The sequence below is a fragment of the Halictus rubicundus genome, chromosome 12 (genome assembly GCF_050948215.1).
Source record: "Halictus rubicundus isolate RS-2024b chromosome 12, iyHalRubi1_principal, whole genome shotgun sequence".
Taxonomy (NCBI): domain Eukaryota; kingdom Metazoa; phylum Arthropoda; class Insecta; order Hymenoptera; family Halictidae; genus Halictus; species Halictus rubicundus.
In genome coordinates this window covers 8,143,312-8,159,024 of record NC_135160.1, presented here as the reverse complement: position 1 = coordinate 8,159,024, position 15,713 = coordinate 8,143,312, and the positions used below count along the sequence as shown (strand labels likewise).

General features: G+C 49.3%; 1 protein-coding gene across 1 annotated transcript in view; it reads right to left on the bottom strand.

The window, feature by feature from the left end:
* Nucleotides 1-5,755, bottom strand: part of LOC143359774 (protein gustavus-like) — a 263,051-nt gene extending 257,296 nt beyond the window's left edge. The window contains exon 1 of the mRNA XM_076797995.1: nt 5,735-5,755. Within this exon, the coding sequence (XP_076654110.1) occupies nt 5,735-5,740 (6 nt within the window). The 5' untranslated portion in view covers nt 5,741-5,755. The remainder of the gene's footprint in view (nt 1-5,734) is intronic.
* Nucleotides 5,756-15,713: the final 9,958 nt, after the last annotated feature.

Sequence of the window (15,713 nt, the reverse complement as noted above, 5' to 3'; positions counted from 1 at the left end):
CCTTTGTTCTTCTTCTAACCACGGGGCTTCCCTTTTTTATTTGTTAAATTTCTTAATGTTTATAGTCGGAGGAGCTCCTATAGCCGTTGATGCTGTAAAAAAATATCAAAAGGGAGCAGATGAAAGCGGCGATAAATTGCGAAACTGACGAGGCCAATTCGTCAAAACTGTCCAACTGCCGTTCGACCTCGAATAAGTTGTGTCTCGCGGAAGAGACTCGAAGAAACCGATAAACGATTCATCGGTGGCTCGGTTCCTTTGTCGAAAATGTAGCTGCGGGGGCTGAAGGGCCGGGGAGAATCTCTTTCTCTTTCTCCGAAGTCGGAGAACAAAGCGCGTCGGAATTTCTAGAAATAATTGGGCTCGATTACGGAACTTCTGGTGGAAAGATGAAAGGACCGTTTGATCCAGACACGCGCCAGCTACACATTTAGTAAAACGCGTAGAGACCCGTGGGAGGTTGCATTCGTCGATGCGTTTTCCCAGGCTTTTGCAACACAGACCCGGCTCCACTGGTCTCTTTCCCTCTGTCACGCTCTTTCTCCTCTTCGTCGACGTCGTCGTCGTCGTCGTCGTGGTAGTCGTCGTCGTCGTCGTCGTCTCTCGGAGCATAGGGTGGTATTGAGGATGAGGTGGGATGGAAGACGAGGTGCGCGCGGCTCCTCCTCGGAGGATCAATAGAGACAGGGAGACGAGACCTCTTTCCCTCCCTTCCGCGCCTCCTCTTGCTCGCTCTCGTCTCTGCTCTCATCCCTCCATAGCAGCACCCTCGAGAACAACCCCTCCTGCTTCTCGGCGGCGTCTCGACATCCCGGTATCCTCCGCCTATTCCCTTGCGTCGGCGAACCTCATCCACCCTGCCGTCATCGCTCGCTTCGTGTCGAAGATCGAGGGACGAAAGGGGCGAAAATGGAGGATGAGTACCTTCCAACGCCCGTCAACCTTCCGGGTCGCAGCCAGCGTCGCTCTTTCGAGAATGAAAATAACGGGTATCAACTAACAACCCTGATGCTATCGCATTCGCTAGGAGGATGACGTAAGAAAATATTCTCGAAACTCTCGGCAACGATTCGACATCCTGCTATCCTCCGCCTAGCTTCATCCACCCTGGCGTTATTTCTCGATTCGTGGCGGAGCTCGCTAGATGCAAAGGGAGAAAATGGATGACACCTTCCTACTCGCTTTTTCCAGAGTTAAGACGACGGCTATCGACTGACAACGGTTGCCGGTGCTACGCAGCTCCTCTAGCGAGGAGGACAGCGCGAGAAAATATCCTCGGAAACGGAACGGACGACGCTCGATTCCGGCGTCTATCTGCGGCACGAAAACGGGCGGAGTTTACCCTGGCGGGCTTTAATATTCTCCGAGTTGAAGGCACTTCTCCAGGCCCGGTCGAGAGAGGAAAAAAAACAAAGAGGGCGGGGAAAAAATAAAACGTTGCCGCTTTCAGAAGACTTCATAGAATCCGTGGAAAAATGCGAAGGAGTAGGCTTAATGTTGCGTGGCCGGGATGCAAGGGGTTCCTGTCGGAGGTCTGGCTCTGTTCGAGGTCGACGGGAGGGGATGAAGAAGGACAGGGTGGAGAAAAGCCGGAGTCGCGGAGGCTTGTGGGTAATGTTGCGTGATGAGACGCCTCGCGGATTCATCGAGGAGAGGAGCGGAGAGGAAAGGAGAGAAGAAAGAGGTGGAGAAGAGAGATGGAGGGAGATGGGCGGGGAAAGAAAGACAGAAACAGCAGAAGCAGGCACTGCTCTAATTCTAAAGAGTACTCTCGTCCGGACTCTCTGCCCGTTTCCTTCCTCCTCCTTTACCGCTCTGTGTTTCGTCTTTCTCTCTTTTTCGATCCTGCGGGAGAGTGGGCTCCGCAGCGCGACGAAAATTCACCGGGCCACCGGTAGCCGTGTCATGGGGATGAAAAACGCATTTTCTTCGTCCTCTTTTCCCTTTCATCGCTCCTCTCCTTGGTCTTCGTCCTCGTTTCCGTCTTCCTATCCCGTTAGGACGCTGTTGATACCGTTGGATATCGAGCTGTCTTTGTGCGAGAAGCATCAAAATGATAAATCTATCACTGCTGATTAAAAGATTTTGTATTCCGCAATTGTGGGAGTTGTGGAATCGTTCATAATCTTGTCATTTTTAAAAGGCAATAGCACTCACTTCTAGTGCACGGTACGTGACCATCTGAGAATAAAACTATAGAGGTTTTTTAAAAATACTTATTGAAGTCGGACAGAAATTGATAATTCATTTCTTTTCTCTCTCTCTCTCTTTCCTGTTGGTCACACAATGTGAGAGTACTCCAGAGAGAAACTCTCAAGTGGACATGTAGTTTTAGTCGCCCTGGGCGCCGCTAGGGAGTAGCGGAAGACACGGGAAGGAGAAGCTCGATTGGAAGGAAGCACGGCGGAGAGAAGATGTTTGGGAATAATTGAAAGAGAGCCGAAAACGGCAAGCGATTACGGGTGTTTGCTCCGGCTGGCGGAGTTGTTGGTGGCTTCGAGCCGCCCAGGAGCCGGAGCGGCGCGGCGCGGCGCGGCGTCTGGGGGCGGGCCGGGTGGGCTAGCTCGGCTGTGATTAATTTGAATCAGCAAATGCCTTCGAGGGTTTACACTGACTGAACTGAAGGCACTGCCATGCCAGTAATATGCTACGGTCGAGAAGCTGAGTCGAAAGAGAAGGAGAGAGGAAGGCGTACGGAGCACGGTGAGAGCGAGGGAGTACTTGGGCGGCGGGGATCTGCGGGGGTGGCAGTCTATGGATATGTTCACAAGGGAAGGAAACATCCCCCGCACAAACCGCAACGAAAAGCCAACGGCAGCCACGAAACAACCCCCTGCTGCTGCCTCTCTTCGGGGACGATGCATGTATACAAGGGAGGAGTGAAAGGGAGGAAGGGGCCGAGGGAGAACGAGGATGAACAGAAAGGGGGCGAGAAAGACCGAGTAGGGTGGAAACGATCGAGGTGAAGACAGAACACAGGACCTGGAGCGGCGAGGGGGGTGTAGGGAGGCCGTCTTAAATCACTTCTCTCTCTCCTTATCAAACTCGGTTTCACTGGCATGAACTTGCGAATAGCAGCTCCGGCGGCAGAGCGCGGCGCCGGGAGCCCGGGATACGACGATAAACCGATTCCTGCTCGCGAAATGTGATTAGAAACCGGAGTCTCAGCTTCGTGTCCCGCGGCGTGTTATTATTCGTGTTATTGCTGGTCACGGATCTTAAAAAATGGCCTCGTTACAGCGGAGGCAGGCGTTTCCATCGAGGCGAGAAACCTCGACGGTCCCGAAGGGTTTTACGATCAACCGAAGCACCGTCCGGCGAGTATGATAATTGCTCGGGGCCGGTAATATTCGATTCTGTTTTGAAAACACGAGCCGTGAAATTCGAGAGGTCCACGTTTTATTGTCCCGCGTCGGACAGTCTTCGCGGAACAAGGCCGGGCTTTCACGAATTTCATCGTTCGAGGGAGGCTGTAACGCGGAAGCAACGACGGAATCGGCGATCCGAGGCAATCGATTTTCGCCGGGAGAACGGAGGCACACATTAAGGCGGTGTATTTACACAGAACCGGCTACAACGTTACCCCCGTTGTTGGCAACGGATCCGAAAAAAGAGAACAACCGACGGAAAAAAAGAACGGAAACGCGCGCGCTGGGGAAAAAGAGAAAGAGAGAAAGAGAGAGGAAGAGAGGGGAGAGGGAAAAAATCCGACGAAACGCGGGAACCGGTGCACGGGAAATTTCTCTCGTTGGCGAAGAAAAAGAATCGGAAACATATTAACGATGACGACTGGGGCTCGCGTTAAACTGGAACGTGAAGCGAGGTTTGACATGAAATTCTTTTTTCTCTTCTTCGCGCCGAGCTTCGAAAGCTTCGCCAGGGCAGCAGCAGTTAACGAATTTAAAAAGACAAAATGCGAACGCGCCGGCTACGTACGATCTCCCGGAATAATTTCTCAAATCCCCGCTACAAACACCAGGTTTTCGAAATAGCACAATGGAGGCTCCCCCTATCTAAACTCGCTGGGGGATAAGTGCTCGAATGAGAAAACTTTTGACAATGGAACAGGTACATTTCCGCGGCTAAATTTCATTGGTTTGAACAGAGATCTACCATCGTTCCGGGTACTAAGTTACTGAAACTTCCCGGTTTGTTCCGATGTTTGCCGTTGTATTTGAAACAATCGAATCTACCGAAAAATGGCTCTATCTCGAATTTGCTGCAGCCGAGGAGAGGAAATCTACGGATGACGATTTCCGTTAATCTCCAGAAAGTTGCGTGACAAACATTCGGAGGAAGTGACGAACAGGTTTGAATTTCGATGTTTGCTGTTGTATTTGAAACAATAGTAACCTCTGAAAAGGGAATGACCTTCGATGATGGGGATAGGTCGAGTTTGGTGTAGATGCGGGGAGGAAGTCTGCAGACGATGGTATCCGGCGGATGTCTGAGGAAATGCGCGAAAGTTAGTATGACAAAAACGGGGCAAACATTCGAAGGAAGTAATAAGCGGGCATGGATTCGTCCCTGGCTCCGGCAAGGGTGTCGGCAGACCCAGTGCGGCTCGAATATACCCCCCTTGGGCTTCCAATTACTCGCGTTTAGTTGCGTTTTTCCGCTCGAATGCCCTCTCTATGATACACTCGCACACTCGACCCGCGCTTGGCTTTTAGTTACCCAAACCCACTTACCAACACGCGCGCTCGCTCGCGTACACCTGATCCGCTCGTGCGTGTGCGTCTGTGTTACCCGCGGAACAGTCGTACACACGCGCGCGCGCACCTACATAAACATGGAACGCGACACGCAAACGCACGAGTGCGCGAGCCTCGGTAATATGACAAGGGGTAACGATTGACTGACTGGGTGCCACGCCAAGGATTACCAATCAAATTCTCGTTACAAAGCCCGCCTCGGCAACGCGGGTCTAACCTTTGCATTTCGACGCGAGAAGATCGACGAGTCGATTGCCTCGCGATCTATACCGATTTTCATTAATCTCGCATGCTATTCACCTTGTCACCGCTCCAATATTTGCTTTGAATTTTCTGAGCGTTATCTGATTTGAGGAACGTACTCAAGTAATGAACGCAATCTGCAAACGCCTAGAAATAAATCGTGTTTTAAACACGGAGGAAAAAGAACAGTCTACGCTTATGTCTTATTATTTAACATTTTCGTTGTTTGTGTTAGTACGTAAGCTATCCCCAGTAATCGCTTAAAAGTAATTAAATTATACAGGTGTACAGTTTCGAAATTGAATAACATACCTGAAGGGTTACGTAATTGAATTGTTTGTTTGCAATTTTGTGAATTAAATGCTTCATGTCAATATGGCATCTTTGGTCCCGAAAGGGTTAACAGATTGACCACTCAACCAGCAACCATAAAAATACCACACAACGGACGTAACGTATCTAATGGAATATAAATTGAATCTCACGGTTGTAAATATTATCACCTTTTTCACATTGTACACCCTAGCCACAGTTTGTACACTCAAAGTGTTTTCAATGTTGTTGGCATGATCTTGGACACGATCTTTGTGATGATCAATCGCGATCGATGAACATAACCTCACACTTGCACCGATCGTTGTTCGATAGAGTGTCCTTATTGTTAGGAAAGGTGTGTAATTACGAATGGATCTTGCTAAATAGATCATAATACAATATCAGAGTCGGAGTCACGGAAGAAAATGGTGAATGTTTGTTGTGTAGGTGGAACAACTTACTTTCATTTTGTAGGCCGTTCAGCAGCAACTTTCGGAGATAATGCGACTCTTGTTCGGAAGATTCCCCTACACTGGTCACTTCATGTATAAATAAATAAACATGCACTTGTAACAACAATTACAATTAATAAAAATACATGCACCCGCTTGCGCCGGCTCGCGTTGCCGCGCGAACGTTGTCGACACAATTCTCTGCGCATCCGTGACCCACTACGTGTGTCAGTGATTGTCTCATTATTCGTACATCATGTATAATTAAAAGTCTCTGCTTTATCGCTACGTTTCCCAAAATTTAATAATTCAATTAATCGAACTCTGAGTACAATAATGTAATGGCTACCAACCATTTTACTTTTTTAATTCGTCGAGCGTTTAATCGCGTTATTGATTCCGGTATCGATTCATCTTCGATGAAACAGTTGAAACTGTCGCGCGTTTGTTACGTGTAGGAAAGTTAGTAAAATTAATTAAAAATGGTCATTGTAACGTTACAATTCTGTTAGAAAGTGTTTCTATTCATTGCAAAGATTATTTTCCATACATTTGTTTGTGTAATGTATTTCGAAAAGAGAAGAAAGAAGATAAAACGTCGTTTGGCACGGAGGTTGCGCGAGACACCACGACAATTGTCATCTGCCGTTCCAGGTAAGGTTATGAATTTCATCGCATTAATTAAACATTATTTTACTGTTTTCTAAACAACAAATACTACTTGCTATCACTATCTAACGACAGGATCATATTAATTTACAAATCGGTATCATTGGCTTGCGGTAAGCTATAGTGTGTTATAGTGTCAAAGATATCAATGTTAAGAAGTTTAAAACTCTTGTAATAGCTCAAACCAATCAATTGCACGTTGATTTATGGCTCAATGAGTCACCTTAGAGAACGAATATAGCTTATAACATTTACTTCTATTAATCTATTTCCGATGTACCGCTGGGATGTAACATACAAGTAGCGAGAATTTCGCGCGAAAATTCAAAATGATTTACAGAAATTAGCGTTCCTAGTAAAGTATCGACTAAAGAAGTTAAAGTTGATCAATTATTATACTCATATATGACTTCCTAAGTATAAATGCCAGGGAAAAAGAAGATTTTATATAACCTATTTGTACCTATTTTCCCATTCTTCTAATACATCGCTCGATGTAACGTAGCGAATATTTGGCGCGAAAATTGAAAAGAACTCGCGAGACCTAGCGTGTCCACGAACAAAGTAGTAGAATTTCAATAAGCCTCGCGACTAATTCACCGCTATAAAATGTAAATCACGCGAATGGACCGTACACGTTTGACTAATGTCGAAACGAGTTTCTCCATCGAGCACGGTAGCTGGCTCCCGGCTATCAATTTCTCAATTCGCGCGGCACCCTCGCAAGACAAATGCGTTTCCGTCTGGTAGACAGTTGCTTCGCCGGCAGATGCAGGCCGGTAACGTCTGTAAAAATCAATGCCACGGTGGCATATGCCGATCCTGAACGATCTCGAAACGGAGGTCGGTCGTGTTGTGAAAAATATAAATCCCGGGGACGGCGGCCACGGTCAGATAGAGCTCGTCCGGTATGCGAGATGCGATAAAAATAACGTTCGGACGATAAATCCGTAATTTCGCCTGACATCCAGCCGGCGTAATAATATAATAACGAAATATATTGTCTTGACCTGAAACGTAACGAGTCACGCCATGCCCCTTCTGTCCACCTTATTGAACGCGCATAATTTGTGCGCGGCGAAATAACTGAAAACGTTGTACATACCGTAATGTCATGCAGGCCTCGAAGGGAACGCGGTTAGGTCGGCAGCGATTTGTCGCGAAGCTCGCGAAAGACGGCGATCGCTATCAGCTCGAAAATTTTCGTTCGATCGCGCAAACGGCGCAAGCCGTCGTCGTCGTCGTCGTCGTCCGACTTCTCAACGATAGATACCGATCCAACGCGAAACAAGCGTCGCGTTCCATCGATAAGCAACTATCGCTGGCATCACCCTTTTGTTTGTTCAGGCTAAACACCGGGCCGAAGAACAGACTTATTAATGCGAGGCGGTAAAGGTCGCCGCGCGTATCTCGTTAATCATTCCGATTTAGCTCGCAGTGACTAAGCTGAGGTCTCCCGAAACCTCGGAAATCGGCTGTTCTAGTTCTCCCATAAAAATCTGTTTCCGCGTTTCCCCCTATCTATTTTCGAATTTGCATTTCCCCAGCCGGCGTATGAATTTATAAGCTTATCGCTTGTTAAAGAAATCGACTGCGGCACTGGGTGGCGACGCGTGCGTCGTCGTCGTCGTCGCACCGGATGGAAATAACTCGACGACGACGCTCTCGTTAGATTAACGAAGGAAAACGACGCAGTTTACTTCGCGAGGACAGTGGCGCGGCGGCCGGCGGCCGTCGCGTCGTTTTCTCCCGCGATTTTGCGGGGCACGACGCCGACGACGACGACGACGACCACGCCGCCTCTCAAGGATCCAGGATAACGAGTTAATTTAAATACGAAACATCAAAAGCTTTTAATCTTTGCGCGGGCTCGGTCAGCCTGGCCGGGGCAACCTAGTTTTTTTTTGCCGCTGATACACGCCACCCTCATTCATATACATTGTAACGCGAATATCCAGCGCGTATATCTGCGCGATTATTGAACAATCAGATACGTTAACGACAGAATGAAAACGGTACTTAATTCGAGGGAAAATCACCGGCCCGATCCTCGGCTGATATTTTCGCTCGTATTCTCCTTTAAGACCGGCCGGGCAGCGCGAGTTCCTTCTGTTTCGTGCCCGTTATCCCCATATAAATTTCCTCTCGCATCGCGATCGCCTCGGAAAACCGTGCATCGATAGCGCGAGGGTAACGCGCAGAAAACGCTCGCTCGCTCGCCCTGATGCAAGCGCGCGTACGTACGCGCTTTAAAAGCGAACGAGCCCGTAGAAAACCGTGAGCTGCGTGCGTTCCCGTTGAACCGACGCGCGCGGGGCCAGGACACATGTTCCCCAAAGAAATTGTGTAAACTCGGTAGCGAACTGCGCCAGGGCGATCGGGAACATTTATGATATTTTTTTTCTCCCCTTTTGCTCGGCGATACACAGGGTCTACTCTCCGTACAGGTCGGTTCGCATGTCTCGACGAGGCGGTCTCCGTGGTCACATCAGTCTCCGAGCATGCGAGGGCCCTCGAGCTAAATCCCCGTAATATACACACAGGGGCAACGTCGAGGTACTATCGCGGCATTATACAGACATACCTATATCCCAGCCCGATGACTGCTGATATGACATGCGACCGTCTTAGATATAGGCTGCACGACATGGCTCGCTCTCTTTCTACTACCCCCATCGCCAAGATCCCCACCCGCTATTCGCCTCCGTGTCCGCGACCCTTTCTCCTCGTTTCTCACCCTACACGTAATCCCGCCATCGGCTTTGGAAAACGCTTGACATGGACGACGCGTAATCGGCTCGCGACCAACCGCTTTTATCGCCGCTGTTCGACTATATCTTTTCGAATAAACCTCGCCCCGATGACTCCTCCGATCCCCCTAAATGCGAGTCGGAGAATTAAATTAACGCCCGGTGCCGGAGCAACGAGCTGTGCGACAATGCTACCAGGCGTTATGTACAAACCCGTGTCGCGTATTCTTTCTGCTTCTATGGTGCACTGTGTTGCTGTTCGCTTCGAGAGAGCCCGTTCAACTGGTTTAAAACATGTACAGTTTTTATTGTTCGTTGCTGGTCTCTGCTATATCATCTTTATTTCTTGTCACTTCCACGTGGAAGCCGAAGGATTAAACGTTTGATACTCTACCTGCGTGTGCGCGACGATTAAACTGCGGATTTTATGCATTTATAATGGAAAGTAGTTGATGCAATTTATAACGATAGAAAGGTTAAAAGGATCTAATTTATTAGGACCGTGAAACAAAGAAAGGAACTTCTAAATGATTACTGTGTCTTGCAATTGATCCAGAGGACGATCGTATACGTTGTATAGGGCAGAGCGGGGTCAATAGTAACCAAATTTACGCGAAAACTATTACATGTACAACAAAACTTTGTATGCAAAAATGTTGCCTAGTTATCTGACGTTATTTAACCCCGACATCTTTCATTTGCAACAACTAATGTTTGAGTTATTAATAAAAATAAAATGTACCGCCTACACCATGTAGACGTATTCAATTTTCAGACGTTATCCAGCTCATACTTTTGTCGCGGCTAAAAATAGTTCGTAGCTGCATATCACAGTGTAGAGATAGCGAACTCTCTCGAAGCAAACAACAATGTTACACACGGGAAGTGCATACATTTAATCACAACAAAGATTTATATGGCTCTACTTGGTGTCTGGCAGCAGCGTCGCCGTTTGTAGAACGCAGAACAGTATCGAGCCTCCCTCTTTCTCTAGCGCGTATCACTGGTATTAAAAGTGCAGCGTGCTTCCTTGCTTTCTCAGCAATTATTGCCGGTACTTTAGCGTAAGGCAAATGCGATTCGATTCGTCTTGCTCCGGGTACTATCCCGCCGTCGATCTGCATAGCGGTGCGTCACGCACTTGAATAAAAAAAAGAAAAAGGAAAAAGTTATGTACTCAAGGTGGCCAGGTGCTGCTGCGTTAATGGATGTTAAGAGTAAAAGCTCATTCTTCTTACTCAAAGATACTTTTAAGATAATCCCGGCGCACACGCATGGAGAACATTATTTCATAATCTGCGGGCCGCGTTACCGCGCGCGCGACCTAATAATATATTGCTAAATTGCAACTCTCGAACTATTGCGCGAGCGCGCGCGCAAAGAAATCGCGGGGTCAGAGGCTGTTCGGCTAATTGAAAAACACGTCTGGACATGCGGCCGCCGATATGATATCCGCGGCTGTCGTGGCAAGTTCGCCGGGAAAACGAGGGAAAAAAAGGAAAGAGGGAATTTCGCGATGAATATGGAGAGGGTCGCGCGCGCAGCGAAACTTTTAGGCGCAAGAACCACGGACAAGGATTCGGGAGTTTCACGCTTCCGCGAAGTCGTGCCGGGCCGGAAAACGGGCGGATGTAAAAGCCGCTGTAAACCCTTCCCCCTACAATCTTCGTCAGGTAATGTCTCAAGCGCTATCGATTAGCAGTGGAAGAAAGCGGACTCGTTGAAAAACTGCTATAGAATTTACTCGGCGCTCACGTCACGAGAACGCCTCCGAGGGCTTCAATGTCGCCCCACCCGATCGAAAATCTACCGATCATCCCCTATTCCCTCTAGAATCTAGCAACGGTTATCATTGAAACGTCCATCTTTACGCAAAGTATAATTTTTCTTCATTGCTCATAGCAGGAGCTAAATACGAAGCAATATTTGATTCACTACCCTTTCAATCGGAATAACTCTTTCAAAATTGCATCAAACGACTCGAGCTTTTCTGTGAAGATGGAAGGAGCTCCAGTTCACTAGATAATACGCAAAGAAAATTAAAAAAATTATTGCTGAGTCGTCATAGACAGTTGCTTGAAATCTTTATGACTGATTCGATATGTCGCAAGGGGTTGACGTTATCGATACATTTCCAACGGGAGGGAACGCAACTTTCCGGCCCCAGTCGAATGGGAAGCGACCTTTTAGTCGGTAATAAGGGAAAAAAATCAGCCAGCTCGTTAATTACACTCGCAAAGATGAATCTAGAGGCGACGGCAGGGGGTGTAGCCGGGTGGTCGCTCGCAAGAAGTCGAGTCCACAAGCCAAAGAGTAACCGAACGCTCGTTCCTCGTGGATCGATAAGGGTGGTAGGGCGGATTGGCCTTTTAGCTAAGGGTCGAGAAGGAAGGCGAGTGGTTTTTATAGCCAGCGAAAGGACAAGGAGGGTCCTGGGGATCCTCGGGTGCCTTACTCGACCAGAGTATCCCTAATATACGTCATCCGTTAGCGGCACTTTCCTGCGTCCCTCTACTCCCCGTCCGAATCTCTCTCTCCTTTCGGTCAGAAGTGGCCAAATCTACTTCCTCCATCTCTTTATAGATTTCGAGATCTCGAGTAGCCTGTACAACCACCCCGAAGAGATTGCTTTCCCTCCGATATTAAACGACACATATTTTTGCTTGTTTATTCCCCGAAGCATCTGTTCACCGGCCACGTCCGATCGTTTCACGAAACATTCTTCATGTACACTCTATCTGCTAGCGCGGGTCCGGTATTTTATTGTTCATATGGTAGTGTTGTGAATTATGTGCGCGTATTGTGAACACCATTCTCTGAACCGTCGTAATCTTCAGTTGGCTCAGACGTATTTGATAGTAATTTGATTTGTATGTACTCCGCGCTTCGTTTTGTTGAAGACGGAAGCTGTGGTGCACTGCTGAAAACATATTCCTACCACATATCGTTTGTACGCATTCCTCATTTTGTTTAGTTGATGATAGAATACTGTCATATACTGTTACGCGTGCAATAAAATTAAATTAAAATTTGAATTTAAAACTGGAGAGAAATAGGAATTTATTTTCTTTTTCGATTTGTTCAATAGGTTGAAAATAATATAACAGTCTCTTTCAATTTTCCTGATCTTTTTACTGTTCCCAATTGCACCTACTCATTTTTGTCAAAGATGCATAATATCCGCTGTCCTTTGATTACCGCCGTATTCTGAGACACCTGAGGAACCTAACGTCTCAATAGACAGACTGTCCAGTTTGCGCTCGTTTCTGGAATCTCTTCATGGGGAGCTAGTTACATGATTCCCGTAGGATTGGAGAAGTCGCCCTGCGTATCGTCGTAAAGAACTGTTGCACTTCGGAAATCTGTCCACGCGACAAGAGAAACTCGTGTCGGCTTCTACGCCACTGACAGGCACGTATTCAATTTGTGCCGGAGAACGTGTGCACGTTCGCCTCGGCGCAGATACGCGTACGCGTACATGCCTCCGGGTTTCCACCCTCTCCGGTGCTCACGTTTGACCCTCACCGACACGAGCACGGTGCACAACACCTGCCCGGCTCGTTGTCGAGCCTCGAACGCAGAGCTCAACGCGGCTCAACGCAGCCGAACGCAGCTCAACGCAGTCCAACACAGCGGCGTCGGAGCGAGCACGCACCCCCCCGCACGAAATACTATATCCATTTAAACATGGATGCTTTATGGAGTCGCGCGTATCCTTCGGCTGGCTGTTGCTCTCTCCTCCGGTTGCTCCTTCTTTCTTTCTTTCTCGCCTCGCCTCGCCTCGCCTCGACTCGCTCGCGTTTTTATGCGTGTGGAAACGCGCGGGTGGAGCACGTGCACCGGGGAAACAAAGAAAGTCTCGTGGAGGAAGGAGGCGTCGCAGAAAGCAAACGGAGAAGGAGGAACGCGGCGAGGAGAGCGGCGGGTGGAGGAGGGAAGAAAGAAAACGCGGAGGAAGGTGACTCTCGGGGAACGAGAAGGCAGAGGAAGAGGGAGTAGAAAAAATAGAGGAGGACGAAATGGAACGCCGCGCCGCGCCGCGTCGTCGGGACCCGTATGAAAGTGTGCGGAGAGCCGCGGTCTTCTCGGTTGGCGACGGAAATAAAGGAGCAGAGATCGCCGGGCAAAGGGAAAGAGTTTACACGCCCGTGCCCCGGTAGTTGGCTTCGGACGCGATTCGGCTGATTCGCACAAAGGAACGCGCGTCCACAGAGAATCCAAACGAATCCCGACAATCTCTCCGGCCGTTCGCATTAGCCCCGAGGAATCGTTATTAAAGGCCCCCGCGCGCTTACCGTCCGGATGAACAAAGAGGCACAAAAGCGAGACGAACGCTCGCCGACGATATAAATTTCCGCGGGATTTTATATTATACATTCCAGGGGCCGCAGAACGCGGGCGCAGTCTTTCACGATTTCCCGAGATGAAAATAAACGCTGGACCATATTGGCGAGCGGCTCCGGGCGCGCGATACGCCCGTAATATTTCCGCAGCCTGCGCACGGCTCGTGTGTCACGAACGGGTCGGTTCGAGACCCGAGATTTCCGAGCGAGCCGTCGCCAATAAGCGGATCGGTCGAGACGCACGTAGTTCTCATTAAACCGATGGCTACTCGCGATCTGAACGACACGACCCAGCCCGGCCCGGCCCGGCTCGACCCGCGCGTACGCGTACGTATAATTGTACCGTCGAACGCCGCCGAGTGCCCGTTCAAACTATTCCACTCTGGCGAAAGTTGACCGGCGGGTCTCGTCGACGCTCCTCCGCACCGAAAAAAGAAACGTCGATCATCCGATCGATCGATTACCTTAGAACACGTCGAGGATCCTACGCCCACGGACTCGATCGCGAGACAATACAGTAGAACTGCTCGTTTAATTTTCGCAAGGCGGATCATTCTTTTGACTTCATTTTGCCTAGGAGCAGCAACTCTTTTATTGATCAATTTTTTAAAACGGACGAGCCCCCCAATGTTGGGAATTTCGACGGCTCCTCGCACCATAATAGAACGCTTTATTTACACGAATATACATCTATTCAAAGTTCTATACAATTATGCTGTTCAGTATATCGATTATCTGTCTGGCTCGGTCCACGATCGACTTCTGAACTGTCAGTTGGTAGAACAGATTCTTGACAACCACTCTCTTCTACTATTTCCTCAGGGGTTGTTCATCGCTGGGCAGATTTGAAATTGTTCGATTTGCCGCGTGCGTTCCGTCAATTGTCTGGTATGAACGCAATCACCACGACGTTGATTTTTTCCGTCTCGCATTGCAACTTTTGACTGCACAGGCGAAAGGTACGACAAGATGGAGCGTGTGTGGCGGCCTTGATGCTTGCGAAACGTTGGGGATATAATTCCACGGTCGATGTCGATCTTACTTCGTCATTTTGTGCTCGAGTGCTGTAACAGCCCCGCAACCCTGTACCCCAAGAATTTGACTTCCGGATTCTGAACTCTGAAAATTTAAATGAACGCTACATCTCGCTCATCTCGCCCCGTCTCGTCTGGTCGTTCGGTGCGTTCCGCGTTGTTCGGTAACGCAGGGGATGCGAAGGAAAAAGGCGAAAAAAAAAAGATCGGGGGAGAATAGGTGCCGATCCCGGCTTCGAAAGGGCGAAGGAGCAGGGCGGAGCTGCGCTGGGAAGGGTGCGCGGGCGCGTTCCACGGCGAACCACCATCCGTGGGGTCGGAGGTCGCGTTCAGGTGCGACGAAGACGGAGAAGAGGGGCGCCTAGTCGAGCGAACGCACCCAGAAATGCAAAGTCGAAGTGTCGGCGCGAAGCGAGTTGCCAGCCAAGCCTCGAAGTCGACGCGCCGGGATCCGGCTCGTATTTCCACCGGCGATTCCCATTTTCCCGCGGACGCGTCGCGCGCCTCTCCGTCGTCCGTCACCGGGACGATCGTCGCTCGACGGGGTTACAGATACGCGGCCCAGAGCCCTGCGGGATCCAGGGATTCCGCGTAGCTGATCGAGCCACTCGATCGATCCCCGAGAGCCGCAGAAGGGTGCGACGAGTGCAGCAGGTCGCGGAAAGTCTCGCCGACCCGGCGTCGATCGAGCTATCGATCCGGGGACCGTTCGTCGCCACGTGTTTTCGGCAACGTGGCTCCCTCGATTTCGGATACCGAGCGATTCGAAGGAACGAGTGTGGATTCGTCGAAGCGACGCGGGTCCATCGGAGCAGATTAAATCTTGACGATCCGAACGTTGCATAACACCGTAGACGACTCAGACGGTTGAACTTGAGAAACCGCCGAGACACAACCGATTTATCGGATAAGAATGTTCGTAATCTGTGCGCACGTTAGATACCTCGTATCGAGCCGTTACAGACTACACGTCAGCAACAAGGGGCGATAAAATCCGGCTACAGAGGGACAATGTTGTGAATCAGTGATCTGCCCCGTCAGCGAAAGAGATCGAACGCTGGTGAACACCTGTTCCTTGGACTGATTGTGAGACGACGACGTCCGTTCGAGCAGACGTGGTCGAAATTGAAATCGGGGAGCGGCTGCTCGACGGCTATCGACCACGGAGCACCTAAATCGACGACTGTTTACA